The 14,308-nt window shown below is 42.4% G+C and overlaps 1 protein-coding gene across 3 annotated transcripts in view; it reads right to left on the bottom strand.

The window, feature by feature from the left end:
• The window catches only part of LOC120058524 (lysine-specific demethylase 6A-like), a 115,971-nt gene that overhangs the window by 39,117 nt on the left and 62,546 nt on the right, over positions 1-14,308 (bottom strand). For all 3 annotated transcript variants that reach the window (XM_039007243.1, XM_039007244.1, XM_039007245.1), the window contains 2 exons: positions 10,137-10,230; positions 7,522-7,648 (listed from right to left, as the gene is read on the bottom strand). In XM_039007243.1, coding sequence (XP_038863171.1) covers positions 7,522-7,648; positions 10,137-10,230 — 221 coding nt within the window. The remainder of the gene's footprint in view (positions 1-7,521; positions 7,649-10,136; positions 10,231-14,308) is intronic.

The raw sequence follows: 14,308 nt of genomic DNA, 5'->3' as shown, positions 1-14,308 counted from the left end.
CCGAAAGAGACCGAGAGGGGAGAGACCGAAAGAGACCGAGAGGGGAGAGACCGAAAGAGACCGAGAGGGGAGAGACCGAAAGAGACCGAGAGGGGAGAGACCGAAAGAGACCGAGAGGGGAGAGACCGAAAGAGACCGAGAGGGGAGAGACCGAAAGAGACCGAGAGGGGAGAGACCGAAAGAGACCGAGAGGGGAGAGACAGAAAGAGACCGAGAGGGGAGAGACAGAAAGAGATCGAGAGTGGAGAGACAGAAAGGGATCGAGAGTGAGACAGAAAGGGATCGAGAGTGAGACAGAAAGGGATCGAGAGTGAGACAGAAAGGGATCGAGAGTGAGACAGAAAGGGATCGAGAGAGACAGAAAGGGATCGAGAGAGACAGAAAGGGATCGAGAGTGAGACAGAAAGGGATCGAGAGTGAGACAGAAAGGGATCGAGAGTGAGACAGAAAGGGATCGAGAGTGAGACAAAGGGATCGAGAGTGAGACAGAAAGGGATCGAGAGTGAGACAGAAAGGGATCGAGAGTGAGACAGAAAGGGATCGAGAGTGAGACAGAAAGGGATCGAGAGTGAGACAGAAAGGGATCGAGAGTGAGACAGAAAGGGATCGAGAGTGAGACAGAAAGGGATCGAGAGTGAGACCGGAAGGGATCGAGAGTGAGACCGGAAGGGATCGAGAGTGAGACTGGGTGAAAGAGGGTGCGAGATTGAGACAGAGAGGGAGCGAGAGTGAGAAAGAGGGAGCGAGAGTGAGACAGAGAGGGAGCGAGTGAGACCGAGAGGGAGCGAGAGTGAGACAGAAAGGGATCGAGAGTGAGACAGAAAGGGATCGAGAGTGAGACAGAAAGGGATCGAGAGTGAGACAGAAAGGGATCGAGAGTGAGACAGAAAGGGATCGAGAGTGAGACCGGGTGAAAGAGGGTGCGAGATTGAGACAGAGAGGGAGCGAGAGTGAGACAGAAAGGGATCGAGAGTGAGACAGAAAGGGATCGAGAGTGAGACAGAAAGGGATCGAGAGTGAGACAGAAAGGGATCGAGAGTGAGACAGGAAGGGATCGAGAGTGAGACAGAAAGGGATCGAGAGTGAGACAGGAAGGGATCGAGAGTGAGACCGGGTGAAAGAGGGTGCGAGATTGAGACAGAGAGGGTGCGAGAGTGAGAAAGAGGGAGCGAGAGTGAAACAGAAAGGGGTGAGAGAAGGTGCAAGAACGAGAGAGAGAATTAACAAAAAACTGAAAACTAGAATGCTATTTGGCCCTAAACAGAGAGTACACAGTGGCAGAATACCTGACCACTGTGACTGACCCAAAACGAAGGAAAGCTTTGACTATGTACGGACTCCATGAGCATAGTCTTGCTATTGAGAAAGGCCGCCGTAAGCAGACCTGGCTCTCAAGAGAAGACGGGCTATGTGCACACTGCCCACAAAATTAGGTGGAAACTGAGCTGCACTTCCTAACCTCCTGCCAAATGTATGACCATATTAGAGACACATATTTCCCTCAGATTACAAAGATCCACAAAGAATACCCCATAAAATCTAATTTTGATAAACTCTCATATCTACTGGGTGAAATACCACAGTGTTCCATCACAGCAGCAAGATTTGTGACCTGTTTCCACAAGAAAAGGGCAACCAGTGAAGAACAAACACCATTGTAAATACAACCCATATTTATGTTTATTTATTTTCCCTTTTGAACTTTAACTATTTGCACATCGTTACAACACTGTAACAAATGACATTTTAAATGTCTCTATTCCTCTATTAACTGTTGTAAGTGTAATGTTAACTGTTCATTTTGTATTTCACTTTTGTTTATTATCTATTCCACTTGCTTTAGCAATGTGAACATATGCTTCCCATGTCAATAAAGCTCAATACAATGGATCAGTCCACTCAAAGAGGAGCCAATCAGACAGGTGTCTTGTACACCATTTTTTTGGTGTTGTTGCTAGTGCTCCATTAAAGAAATCTTGGTCGACCAACAGCCTATCAACCAAACAATTGACCGGTTGACTAAATGGGGTCAGCCCTAAAGCTAACACTCTGCACATCTACAAGCTCAAAGGGTGACTACAGCTCATGCAGAACCATTAGCCGTTGTATTCAGTGGCTCTACCACACAACAACCAATAGCAAAAATCCCACGGCTTGCACTTGACTTCTACTTGCACCAACTTTGACGATAACTACTTTATTGAGAGAAAATGTACTTGCTACGACTGTGATGTGGTTGTCTCACCTAGCGATCTCACCTAGCTCAGGCTCCCGAGTGGCGCAGCAGTCTAAGGCACTGCATCACTGTGCTAGAGGAGTCAATACAGACCCTGGTTGGAATCCAGGCTGAATCACATCCGGCAGTGATTGGGAGTCCCATAGGGTGGTGCACAATTGGCCCGACGTCGTCCGGGTTAGGCCGGTATGGCCGTCATTGTAAATAAGAATTTGCTCTTAACTGCCTAGCCTAGTTAAATGTTAAATGAAAACAATAATAAAGGGGCAATCTGTAGTTCCTTCAGAAAGTATTCATACCCTTTGACTTATTGCACATTTTGTTGTGTTACAGCCTGAACCCATCTACACAAAATAGCCCATAATGATAAAGTGAAAACATGATTTCAGAAATGTTTGCACATTTATTGAAAATGAAAAACAGAAATATCTCATTTACATAAGTATTCACACCCCCGAGTCAATACTTTGTAATGACACCTTTGGCAGCGATTGCAGCTGTGAGTGTTTCTGGGTATGTCTCTAAGAGCTTTCCACAACTGGATTGTGCAACATTTGCCCATTATTCTTTTCAATATTCTTCAAGCTCTGTCAAATTGGTTGTTGATCCTTGCTAGACAACCATTTTCAGGTCTTGCCATAGATTTTCAAGTAGATTTAAGTCAAAACGGTAATTGGGCCACTCAGGAACATTCACTGTCTTCTTGGTAAACAACTCTAGTGTAGACTTTTGTTTTATGTTATTGTCCTGCTGAAAGGTGGATTCATCTCCCAGTGTCTGGTGGTAAGCAGACAACCAGGTTTCCCTCTAGGATTTTGCCTGTTCTTAGCCCCATTCTACTCCTTTTTTATCCCGAAAAAAACTCCCCAGTCCTTAACAATTACAAACATACCCATAACATGATGAGGGTGGTACTCAGTGTTGTATTGGATTTGCCCCAAACAAAACACTTTGCAGTCAGGACAAAAAGTGAATTGCTTTGTCACATTTTTTGCAGTATTACTTCAGTGCCTTGTTGATACAGGGATGCATGTTTTGGAATATGTTCTATTCTGTACAAGCTTCCTTCCTTTCTTTCACTGTCTATTAGGTCAGTATTGTGGAGTAACTACAATGTTGTTGATCCATCCTCAGTTCTCTCCTATCACAGCCATTCAAGTCACCATTGGCCCCATGGTAAAATCCCTGAGCGGTTTCCTTCCTCTCCAGCAACTGAGTTAGGAAGGACGCCTTTATCGTTGTAGTGACTGGGTATATTATTACACATCCAAAGTGTAATTAATAACCACCATGCTCAAAGGGATATTCAATGTCTGCTTTTCTTATTTTTACTCATCAACCAATTAGGTGCCCTTCTTCGCGAGGCAGTGGAAAACCTCCCTGGTCTTTGTAGTTTAATTTGTGCTTGAAATTCACTGCTCGAGTGAGGGACCTTACAGATAATTGTATGTGTAGGGCACAGAGATGAGGTAGTCATTCAAACACCATGTTAAACACTTATTGCACACAGAGTGAATCAATGCAACTAATTATGTGACTTGCTAAGCTTATTTTTTACTACTGAACTTATTTAGGCTTGCCATAACAAAGGGGTTTAATACTTATTGACAAGACATTTCAGCTTTTCATTTGTTATTCATTTTGTAAACATTTAGTAAAACATAATTCCACTTTGACATTATGGGTTATTGTATCGACACCAGTGACAAAATAAATATCAATTGAATCTATTTTAAATTCAGGCTATAACAACCAAATGTGGAAAAAGTCAAGGGGTGTGAATGCTTTCTCAAGGCTAGGGTTGTGAAAATTTTCCATGGTAACTTAAGCCTGGGAATTTTGCAAAAAATTCATCAAAAATGTTAGTTTATAACGGTGAACCTTTTTTGTAGGATACACATAAGGCAATTCTTGGTCTTGTGGCATATTTTGGTTAAACTATCCCCAATTCAATGGAATTGGAACCCTCTGCATGCACAGTGCATTCTTCCATCACAGCTGATTCTCAAGATCTTGCACACTAATGAGATGCTATTGAGCCCACACTACTACACTGTCTGAGCCAAGGACTACGTGCTTTCTGGTAAATTTTGATTACAGTACTGGGTGGGGTGAATATATTTTATATGACATACATGATTTTTTTGTTAATTAGTAAATAGTAGCCTACAGCAAAGTTTGTTTAAATCATTTCTAAATCATTTTAAATCATAACAATTTCTGCTAGTTAGTTTTAGCTTGCTTGAGCCTGCTAACTGAGCAGTGTTATTTCACCCGTTTCAATACACGTTTCATTTTAAAACATTATCTTACAGAGGAGTTGTTTAATCTAACTGCTTAACTATTTATCTGTACATGGAATTGTATTTGGGGTTTTTCCTAATCTTTACAGGAAAATGCCACGGGCACGCTCAGGTAAAACTATTAGGATAATCTATACTTCCATATTTCCAAGTCCTATTCTAGAAGATCAAGGGGTGTAACATTTATTGGAATGACTGGAATTCTGATTGACTTTGGTTTTTAATGTAAAGATGTAATTAAATCATATTATTATATGTAGTAGAAAGCGATGGGTTAGAAGAAGCCTACGTAACCAACCCATAAAGTACAATGTAACATCCATATATTGCCAGCTATGTAAACTTTTACAATGATTTATCCTGCAATAGACGTTGATCAATTGGTAACATACATTTTTGTCTTCTAATGCCTCTTTAGGGGAAAGTAATCTAAAAGTAACTGAACGTAATCAGATTACGTTACTGAGTTTGGGTAATCCAAAAGTTACGTTACCGATTACAATTTTGGACAGGTAACTAGTAACTAACATATTACATTTATAAAGTAACCTACCCAACCCTGCTTGCTAGCCATTAACTTCTTGACACTAGGGGGGCGCCATTTCGACTTTGTAAAAATTCGTTCCCAAATTAAACTGCCTCGTACTCAATTCTTGCTCGTACAATATGCATATTATTATTACTATTGGATAGAAAACACTCTCTAGTTTCTAAAACCGTTTGAATTATTTCTCTGAGTGAAACAGAACTCATTCTGCAGCACATTTCCTGTCAGGGAGTGAGATTTCAGAAATCGAGGTCCCTGTTCTGAGGTCAGTTTATAAGTCCCCATGTAAGCCATCTGGCTACATGCACTGCATACGTCTTCCTCTAGATGTCAGTAAGCGGGAAGAATTTGAATGGAGTGGATTGCGCAATCTGGGGCCCTATATAAGACCGTGGAACGGAAGTACCGTTCTTTTCAACGGTGCGCCTGGCGCATCAGGAAATTCACAATGGCCTCCTGCAAAGCTTTCGTTTTAGCAGTTCTGTATCTCCGGTCATGTTTTTATTCGTTATAGTTGTTAAAGACATCATAAGGTAGTTAATTTAAACCGACTTATAGCAGTTTATTGCGATTTTCCTGGATTTCTTTGTGATGCGCTTTCACGAGTTGGACACCTCTCCAGTGGGTGGCTATCGTTAGCTGCTTTTTCCACATGAGAAGAGGACATCTTTCAACCAAAAGACGATTGTTCTGGAGAAAGGACACCTTGCCCAAGATTCTGATGGAAGCTCGGCAAATAGTAAGCAATCTTTATGTTGTTAATTCGTATTTATGTTGACAAATGTCAAATAATAATTCCGCCATGAATTTCGGTGCGGTCTCGCTTTAGCGCACGCTGTATGCTGAAGTAACGTTAATTTTAAAAATGTAACACAGCGATTGCATTAAGAACTAATTTGTCTTTCATTTGCTGTCCAACTTGTATTTTTTAGTCAAGTCTATGAATAGTTTTCGATTAGAATAGGTGCCTCTCCAAGATGGCGCCGGACAGATTGCTTGAAGTTTTGGCCACTAATCACATTGTATAACCACGATTTGTGCCGCTAAATATGCACATTTTCGAACAAACTCTATATGCATTGTGTAATATGATGTTATAGGACTGTCATCTGAAGAATTCTGAGAAGGTTAGTGAAAAAATTAATATATTTTGGTGGTTTATACGTTATCGCTATTTTTGGCTTGAATCAATGCTGTTGTGATGTTTGCTATTGTGGTAAGCTAATATAACGCTATATTGTGTTTTCGCTGTAAAACACTTAGAAAATCTGAAATATTGGCTGGATTCACAAGATCTGTGTCTTTCATTTGCTGTACGCTGTGTATTTTTAAGAAATGTTTTATGATGAGTAATTAGGTAATACACGATGGTCTCTGTAGTTATTCTAGTCGCTTTGGTGAGAGTTGTGATGGTGGCTGCAATGGTAAACTATGATTTATACCTGAAATATGCACATTTTTCTAACAAAACATATGCTATACAATAAATATGTTATCAGACTGTCATCTGATGAAGTTGTTTCTTGGTTAGTGGCTATTTATATCTTTATTTGGTCGAATTTGTGATAGCTACTGATGGAATAAAAAAATGGTGGAGTAAAAAAGTGGTGTCTTTTGCTAACGTGGTTAGCTAATAGATTTACATATTGTGTCTTCCCTGTAAAACATTTTAAAAATCAGAAATGATGGCTGGATTCACAAGATGTGTATCTTTCATTTGGTGTCTTGGACTTGTGATTTCATGAACATTTTATTATATGATATCCCTGTGGCTTTAGGCTAGGCTATGCTAGTCAGCTTTTTTGATGGGGGGGATCCCGGATCCGGGTTTGTGAGGCGTTAGAGGTTAACTTCTCTCACAGCCGCTAACACAACAACAAAAACATACTGCTGCAGCCCTCAGTAGTACTACAGGATTAAGCCTAGCACAAGCACCTGGACTGAAGGGCTGACAGACAGGAGGCCATCTATCCACTGCAACACTGTCTGCCACACTAGCCAAACCAGGTCAACTGTGGTCTAATGATCTATACTAAAATCAGTGGATTAAATAAGTAAGCCTTTATAAAAGTGTGTGGAATAACAGCAAGGAAAAATTCCATCTAATTAATAGCTCAGATTTACAGAGCTATTAATCATTAGGTCTCTGTGTAACACGCTGTTTTCCCAGAATGTGCAGACTTGAATCAATAATAATCAGCGTGATCGGAGGAGCTCTGAAACAGCAGCTCTGAAACAGCTCCAGTTTCTCGGCCTATAGATTGTAGAGAAACAGGTGAGACAGGAGCTGAAGAGAGAAAAGACCTTCAGGCCAGAGTCTTATTCAACACACAGCGGTTTAACGTTTTACACACGTGCTAAAAGGAAAACAATAGCCAGCAGGAAATCACTATGAAAGAAAATGCCAAAATGTTTACGAAAGAAAATACTTTTACCTGCCGAGGAAGTACCAGGACTGTCCATTGTTGGGGTCTGCTTCTAGTGACTTCTGCAGACACTGGATGGCATAGCTGTCCTTAGAGCCTTGGTCCCCTAACTGCTCCACTGTGTGATGCATCCAGCCTGGAGGAGACCAGTGGAGTTAGCAGGGGGAAGGATCCAACAACCACCACTGCTAGTCTGGGTCCAAGGCTAGCCTTCTGCTAGCTGGTCAACAGAACCACTGCACTTTACGCCACTGCTAGTCTGGGTTCAGGGCTAGCCTTCTGCTAGCTGGTCAACAGAACCACTGCACTTTACACCACTGCTAGTCTGGGTTCAGGGCTAGCCTTCTGCTAGCTGGTCAACAGAACCACTACACTTTACGCCACTGCTAGTCTGGGTTCAGGGCTAGCCTTCTGCTAGCTGGTCAACAGAACCACTGCACTTTACACCACTGCTAGTCTGGGTTCAGGGCTAGCCTTCTGCTAGCTGGTCAACAGAACCACTACACTTTACGCCACTGCTAGTCTGGGTTCAGGGCTAGCCTTCTGCTAGCTGGTCAACAGAACCACTACACATTACGCCACTGCTAGTCTGGGTTCAGGGCTAGCCTTCTGCTAGCTGGTCAACAGAACCACTACACTTTACGCCACTGCTAGTCTGGGTTCAGGGCTAGCCTTCTGCTAGCTGGTCAACAGAACCACTGCACTTTACACCACTGCTAGTCTGGGTTCAGGGCTAGCCTTCTGCTAGCTGGTCAACAGAACCACTACACTTTACGCCACTGCTAGTCTGGGTTCAGGGCTAGCCTTCTGCTAGCTGGTCAACAGAACCACTGCACTTTACACCACTGCTAGTCTGGGTTCAGGGCTAGCCTTCTGCTAGCTGGTCAACAGAACCACTACACTTTACGCCACTGCTAGTCTGGGTTCAGGGCTAGCCTTCTGCTAGCTGGTCAACAGAACCACTACACATTACGCCACTGCTAGTCTGGGTTCAGGGCTAGCCTTCTGCTAGCTGGTCAACAGAACCACTACACTTTACGCCACTGCTAGTCTGGGTTCAGGGCTAGCCTTCTGCTAGCTGGTCAACAGAACCACTACACTTTACGCCACTGCTAGTCTGGGTTCAGGGCTAGCCTTCTGCTAGCTGGTCAACAGAACCACTACACTTTACGCCACTGCTAGTCTGGGTTCAGGGCTAGCCTTCTGCTAGCTGGTCAACAGAACCACTACACTTTACGCCACTGCTAGTCTGGGTTCAGGGCTAGCCTTCTGCTAGCTGGTCAACAGAACCACTACACTTTACTGTCTCCAATAGTAAGTCAACACAACTGATCCTGCAGATACTTCTGCTAGTCCATTATCAGGTCTAGTAGTACATATTAAAACTACACTAGACTGTCAGTCACAGAGGGGAACACTGCTGTCTGCCTGGTGTGTAAAAACACCAGTCTCATAAAAAGGACCAAAAGGCTCATCTATCTAGAGCTTTCTGAAGAAGAGGGAGGAGAAAGAGGGAGGGAGGGAAGGAGAGCAGGGGATTCGTCATCCATACACACATCAGCCATGTCTTCAAAGGTCTAAACAACTCACCCCCGGGGTCGCTCCCACCTCTCTCTACACACACACCTCCCTAAGGACGGGCACACACACAGACACATCTCCCCATCGCTCCACACAACAGCTGTGGCGAGCCTTGCTGGAAGGCCACCAATAAATAACATTTTATCAGTCACACACATATTCATCAGATGTTATTGCTGGTGTAGCGAAACGCTTGTGTCCCCTAGTAGGGTGGCTGGCAGGGCAGAAAAAGAGAATGTTTTTCAGACCCGAGGGAACATCCCAAACTGGGGAAGACGGCAAGAAACAAGACAAGAGCTGTCTGTGTTCAGAGAGGACTACGTCGGGGAAGGTATGTGTGTATAGCGTGGGGGTTGGGGTACAGACACTAACACCTCCATAATGAGCTGTTGCATCAGTCAGTCCAGGGCAAGGAGAGACTGGAGGCTTGGGAGAGACTTGGGAAAAGTGCGATGGGAGCAGGGAAGAGGTGGGGATCTGGGAATACTGTCCAGTTGGGAATATGGTAAACAACAAGGAGCACAACTTCTCCCAGAACACAATGCAATCCTGTGTTATCAGCCTTATACACCTGGTACATAGTAGCACCTTCAGCAACAAATGGTGCAGTTTGAGGACATGTGGAAGAAATGTATTAGGGTGCTGGAGATAGGGCTAGTGGATATGGGCAGGTGTGATGAAGTAATGTTTGTATGTATTGTTTATAAAATAAAAATATATTTTATAAAAAATAAAATACAAAGTACTAGAGAGGCATAAATGTGGTAAAGTAACTGACGACTAAAAACACCACACACCCGTCCTATAGACACTGCTCTAGAAAGTTCAACACTTTTTGTACATAACATGTAAAAGACTGCACTTTTCAAATAGAACCTTCAAGAACAAACTAGGAAATATTTTCAACATAGTCAACAAGACGCAAAGAAAATTATAGGTTAAAAGGACTTGTCAACAAATGACATATTGCTTGTAACAAGTAGGCCCAAATGCATCGTCTTCGATGCAGTAGTACATAGGAGAGAGGAAAGAGGAGGACTTACCTAGTTGCTGCAGTGTAGCAGCCTTCACCTGTGCAGGAAGATTCTCTGTCTGTAGTAAATTCTCATACGCTTCTTTTGCTGCTCTGAATTTCTTCTGCAGAATGACAGTGGGGGAAAGAGAGTGTGAGAGAGAGAGCGAGAGGGGGAGGAAAAGAGAGAGAGGAAGAATGTTTAAGCCAGACCGAAGAGTCAGTGTGTTTTATGGTCTCAATGGTCAGACACAAAAAAGTTTGGACAACTCAGACCACCCCCAGATACACTACAGGCTAAAAGTATGTGGACACTCCTTCAAATGAGTGGATTCGGCTATTTCAGCCACACCCGTTGCTGGCGGGTGTATAAAAATCGAGCACACAGCCATGCCATCTCCATAGACAAACATTGGTAGTAGAATGGCCTTACTGAAGAGCTCAGTGACTTTCAACGTCATAGGATGCCACCTTTCCAACAAGTCAGTTCGTCAAATTTCTGCCCTGCTAGAGCTGCCCCGGTCAACTGTAAGTACTGTTATTGTGAAGTGGGAACGTATAGGCGCAACAACGGCTCAGCCACGAACTGGTAGGCCATACCACAGAACGGGACCGCCGAGTGCAGAAGTGTTTTTGCATTCCAGTTGAACATTTACCTGCTCTGTCACAGTCTATCATTAAAAACATTGAAGAAACATTGAAGACTACACGTGTAAATGTCATGCCGTTTGAATTTGAGCAATATGACTGGCCGTTCAGCCAAGCACCACCACGCTGTCGCTAGTCACAACTTCTGGAGCAGTACATGAGTGGATGCCTTCACACAGCACGTCAGCTGTTCAGAGAAAAAAACAAGTGCCCATCAACCTACTTGCTGAGCTTATTTTAGAAAAAGTCATTTACAAAAGTAAACCTTTAATAGTGAACATAAAATATGCTAGCTACGGTTAATAGTGAACATAAAATATGCTAGCTACGGTTGATAGTCTGTAAAGAATGATAGAAAGACAACTACTGTAGCATTGATACACAGTGAGGCAGGATTTAACTTGACCACGCCCCCTGAGTAGGGTACATAATAGCCAGAGGCCGGACTTGAACCCGATCGAACATCTCTGGAGAGACCTGAAAATAGCTGTGTAGCGATGCTACCCATCCAACCTGACAGAGCTTGAGAGGATCTGCAGAGAAGAATGGGAGAAACTCCCCAAATACATGTGTGCCAAGCTTGTAGCGTCATACCCAAGAAGACTCCAGGCTGTAATCACTGCCAAAGGTGCTTCAACAAAGTACTGTGTAAAGGGTCTGAATACTTATGTAAATGTGATTTAGTAAAAAAACTAAACCTAAAAACCTGTTTTTGCTTTGTCATTATGAGTTATTTTGTATAGATTGATGAGGGAAAACAAACTATTTTATCCATTTTAGAATAAGGCTGTAAAGTAACAAAAAGGTTGAGGGGTCTGAATACTTTCCGAATGCCACGTGGTGGTGTATAGGTTATTTACTAATGGTGTGCCAAATAGTCGGACAAAACGAGCATCTTAACGGATTTTGGCAATTTACTGTATACGATGTTATTCTTTTTTGTAAGAATCATCTGAAACTAATACATTTTCGGGTGCCAGCACACATCTTTCTCATGTCAGTCAGTCATGTGTCTGTAAAGAGAAAGACAGGCTGTATGTTGATCCTGCTGCTCTGATTCGACAGAGTGAAGTTGTATTTCTCCATCCGCACCCTGCTCAAAATCTGCAGCAGTTAAAATGGGCACGTAGTTATTTTGCCAACATCTACTTAAACATATTAAAACACTTCTGTTATTTTCATTCACAAGTATTATTCCATCTCATTATCAACTGTCAATTTATGGATACGATTACGAGTAAGGCCATGTGGGCACACCCATACTATTTACTGTGCTTTGATTGACAAAGGGCAAGCTTGACTTGTTTATAAAAGTTGTCGAACTGACTGAATAAAGTCGATCTCATATCGTTGCCTTTCATAAATCATACAACCTAGTTGTCCATGGTATCGCATCCAGACAACTACTCTAAAGATCTTGTTTGCATTTTTCGATATGAAGTCCATCCGGACTTGCCAGAAAGTGACATTGAAGTGAGTGACTCGTCAATAGCCTACCGAATTGTCTCGGTAACAGAGCTGTTCATTTGGCTACCCTAATATGCATACAGGTAGGCATTTTTGCAATGATCTGCAGATAAATTATGAAAACATTCAATAAAGATGGTGGATCCTCCTCACTGCAAGAACAATAGGTAGGCTAGTGGAGAGAGCCTCACTGTGGTCCAAAATGGGATAATGGCGCAGGAGGGAATGGCGGCCATTTTACGGGGTCCTGACAAATTGAACCATTTTGTGTATTTTCGGCGCTGATAGTAAATTTATTTTTATTTTTTATTTTTATTTTACATAATGTTTCTGCCATCCTATGACTGAAAAGAGCTTCTGGACATCAGAACAGTTATCCCTAACCTCCATTTGGACAAGAACTTCTACTTCAATGAGTTGGAGGCTGGATGAAACTGGATCAGCTCCGTTCGAGTCCATCCTATCAATGTGATCTGAAGAGCTGTAATATCCTAGGTTTCTCTGGGTCGTGGCTGAACAAGGACACGGTAAATAAAAATCTAGCTGGTTCTCTATACATCAGCAGAACGTCTGCATCGGGGAAGCTCAGAGGGGGTGTGTCTCTTTGTTAACAACAGCTGCTGCACCATCTCTAATATTAAGGAAGTCTCGAGGTTCTGCTCGCCCGAGTTAGAATACCTCATGATGAGCTGTAGACCTCACTATCGAGAAAGAGAGTTTATCTATATTGTTTGTAGCCGGTTTACCGCCAATAACCGATGCTGGCACTAAGGCGACACTCAATGAGATGTATAGGGCCATAAAGCAAACAAGAAAATGCTCACCCAGAGGAGGTGCCCCTAGTGGCCGGTGACTTTAACTTCTTCTGGCTGCAAGCCCGACGTCGGTACACTTATGACAACAGCCAGCTCAAGTGCAGGGCGCGAAATTCAAAATATATATTTTTAAAATATTTAACTTTCACACATTAACAAGTCCAATACAGCATTTGAAAGATAAACATCTTGTGAATCCAGCCAACATGTCCGATTTTTAAAATGTTTTACAGCGAAAACACCATGTATATTTATGTTAGCTCACCACCAAATACAAAAAAGGACAGACATTTTTCACAGCACAGGTAGCATGCACAAAGCCAACCTAACTAACCAAGAACCAACCAAGCTAACCAAGAAACAACTTCATCAGATGACAGTCTTATAACATGTTATACAATAAATCTATGTTTTGTTCGAAAATGTGCATATTTAGAGCTGAAATCAGTGGTTACACATTGTGCTAAGGTAGCATCTTTTTCCCAGAACGTCCAGATATTTTTCTGACTCTCACATATTCTGACCAAATAACTATTCATAAACATTACTAAAAAATACATGTTGTATAGGAAATGATAGATACACTAGTTCTTAATGCAATCGCATGTTAGAATTCTAAAAATAACTTCATTACGACACAAGGCTTACGTTATGGCGAGCGAGTGCCCAAAACCTGGGCGCAAAACTAATAGTACACAGTTCGACAGATATATGAAATAGCATCATAAAATGGGTCCTACTTTTGATGAGCTTCCATCAGAATGTTGTACAAGAGGTCCTTTGTCAAGAACAATCGTTGTTTGGATTTAGAACGTCCTTTTTCCCTCTTGAATTAGCAAGCGCACTAGCCAAGTGGCGCGAAGCTCTCCTTCCTGAACAAAGGCACACAACGCAACACGCCTAACGTCCCGAATAAATTTCAATAATCTAAAAAAACTATATTGAAAAAACATACTTTACGATGATATTGTCACATGTATCAAATAAAATCAAAGCCGGAGATAGTAGTCGCCTATAACGACAGCTTTTCAGAAGGCAATCCCCGGTTCCTTCTCGCGCCTTCCTGAAAACAGGAAATGGGTGACACGTCATTCCAAGAGGATTTATTCCACCTCAGACCAAGATAAACACTCCATTTCTTCTCTCACTGCCTCTTGACATCTAGGGGAAGGTGTATGACGTTCATGTATACTAATACGTATCATGCCCATTTATAGGCAGGACCTAGAACAGAGCATAGTTTTCAGACTTTCCACTTCCTGGTCAGGAAGTT

The sequence above is a fragment of the Salvelinus namaycush genome, chromosome 13, assembly GCF_016432855.1.
Source record: "Salvelinus namaycush isolate Seneca chromosome 13, SaNama_1.0, whole genome shotgun sequence".
NCBI classification, from domain to species: Eukaryota; Metazoa; Chordata; class Actinopteri; order Salmoniformes; family Salmonidae; genus Salvelinus; species Salvelinus namaycush.
The sequence above is the reverse complement of the archived record's forward strand: the minus strand, read 5'-3'. Positions and strand labels throughout refer to the sequence as shown.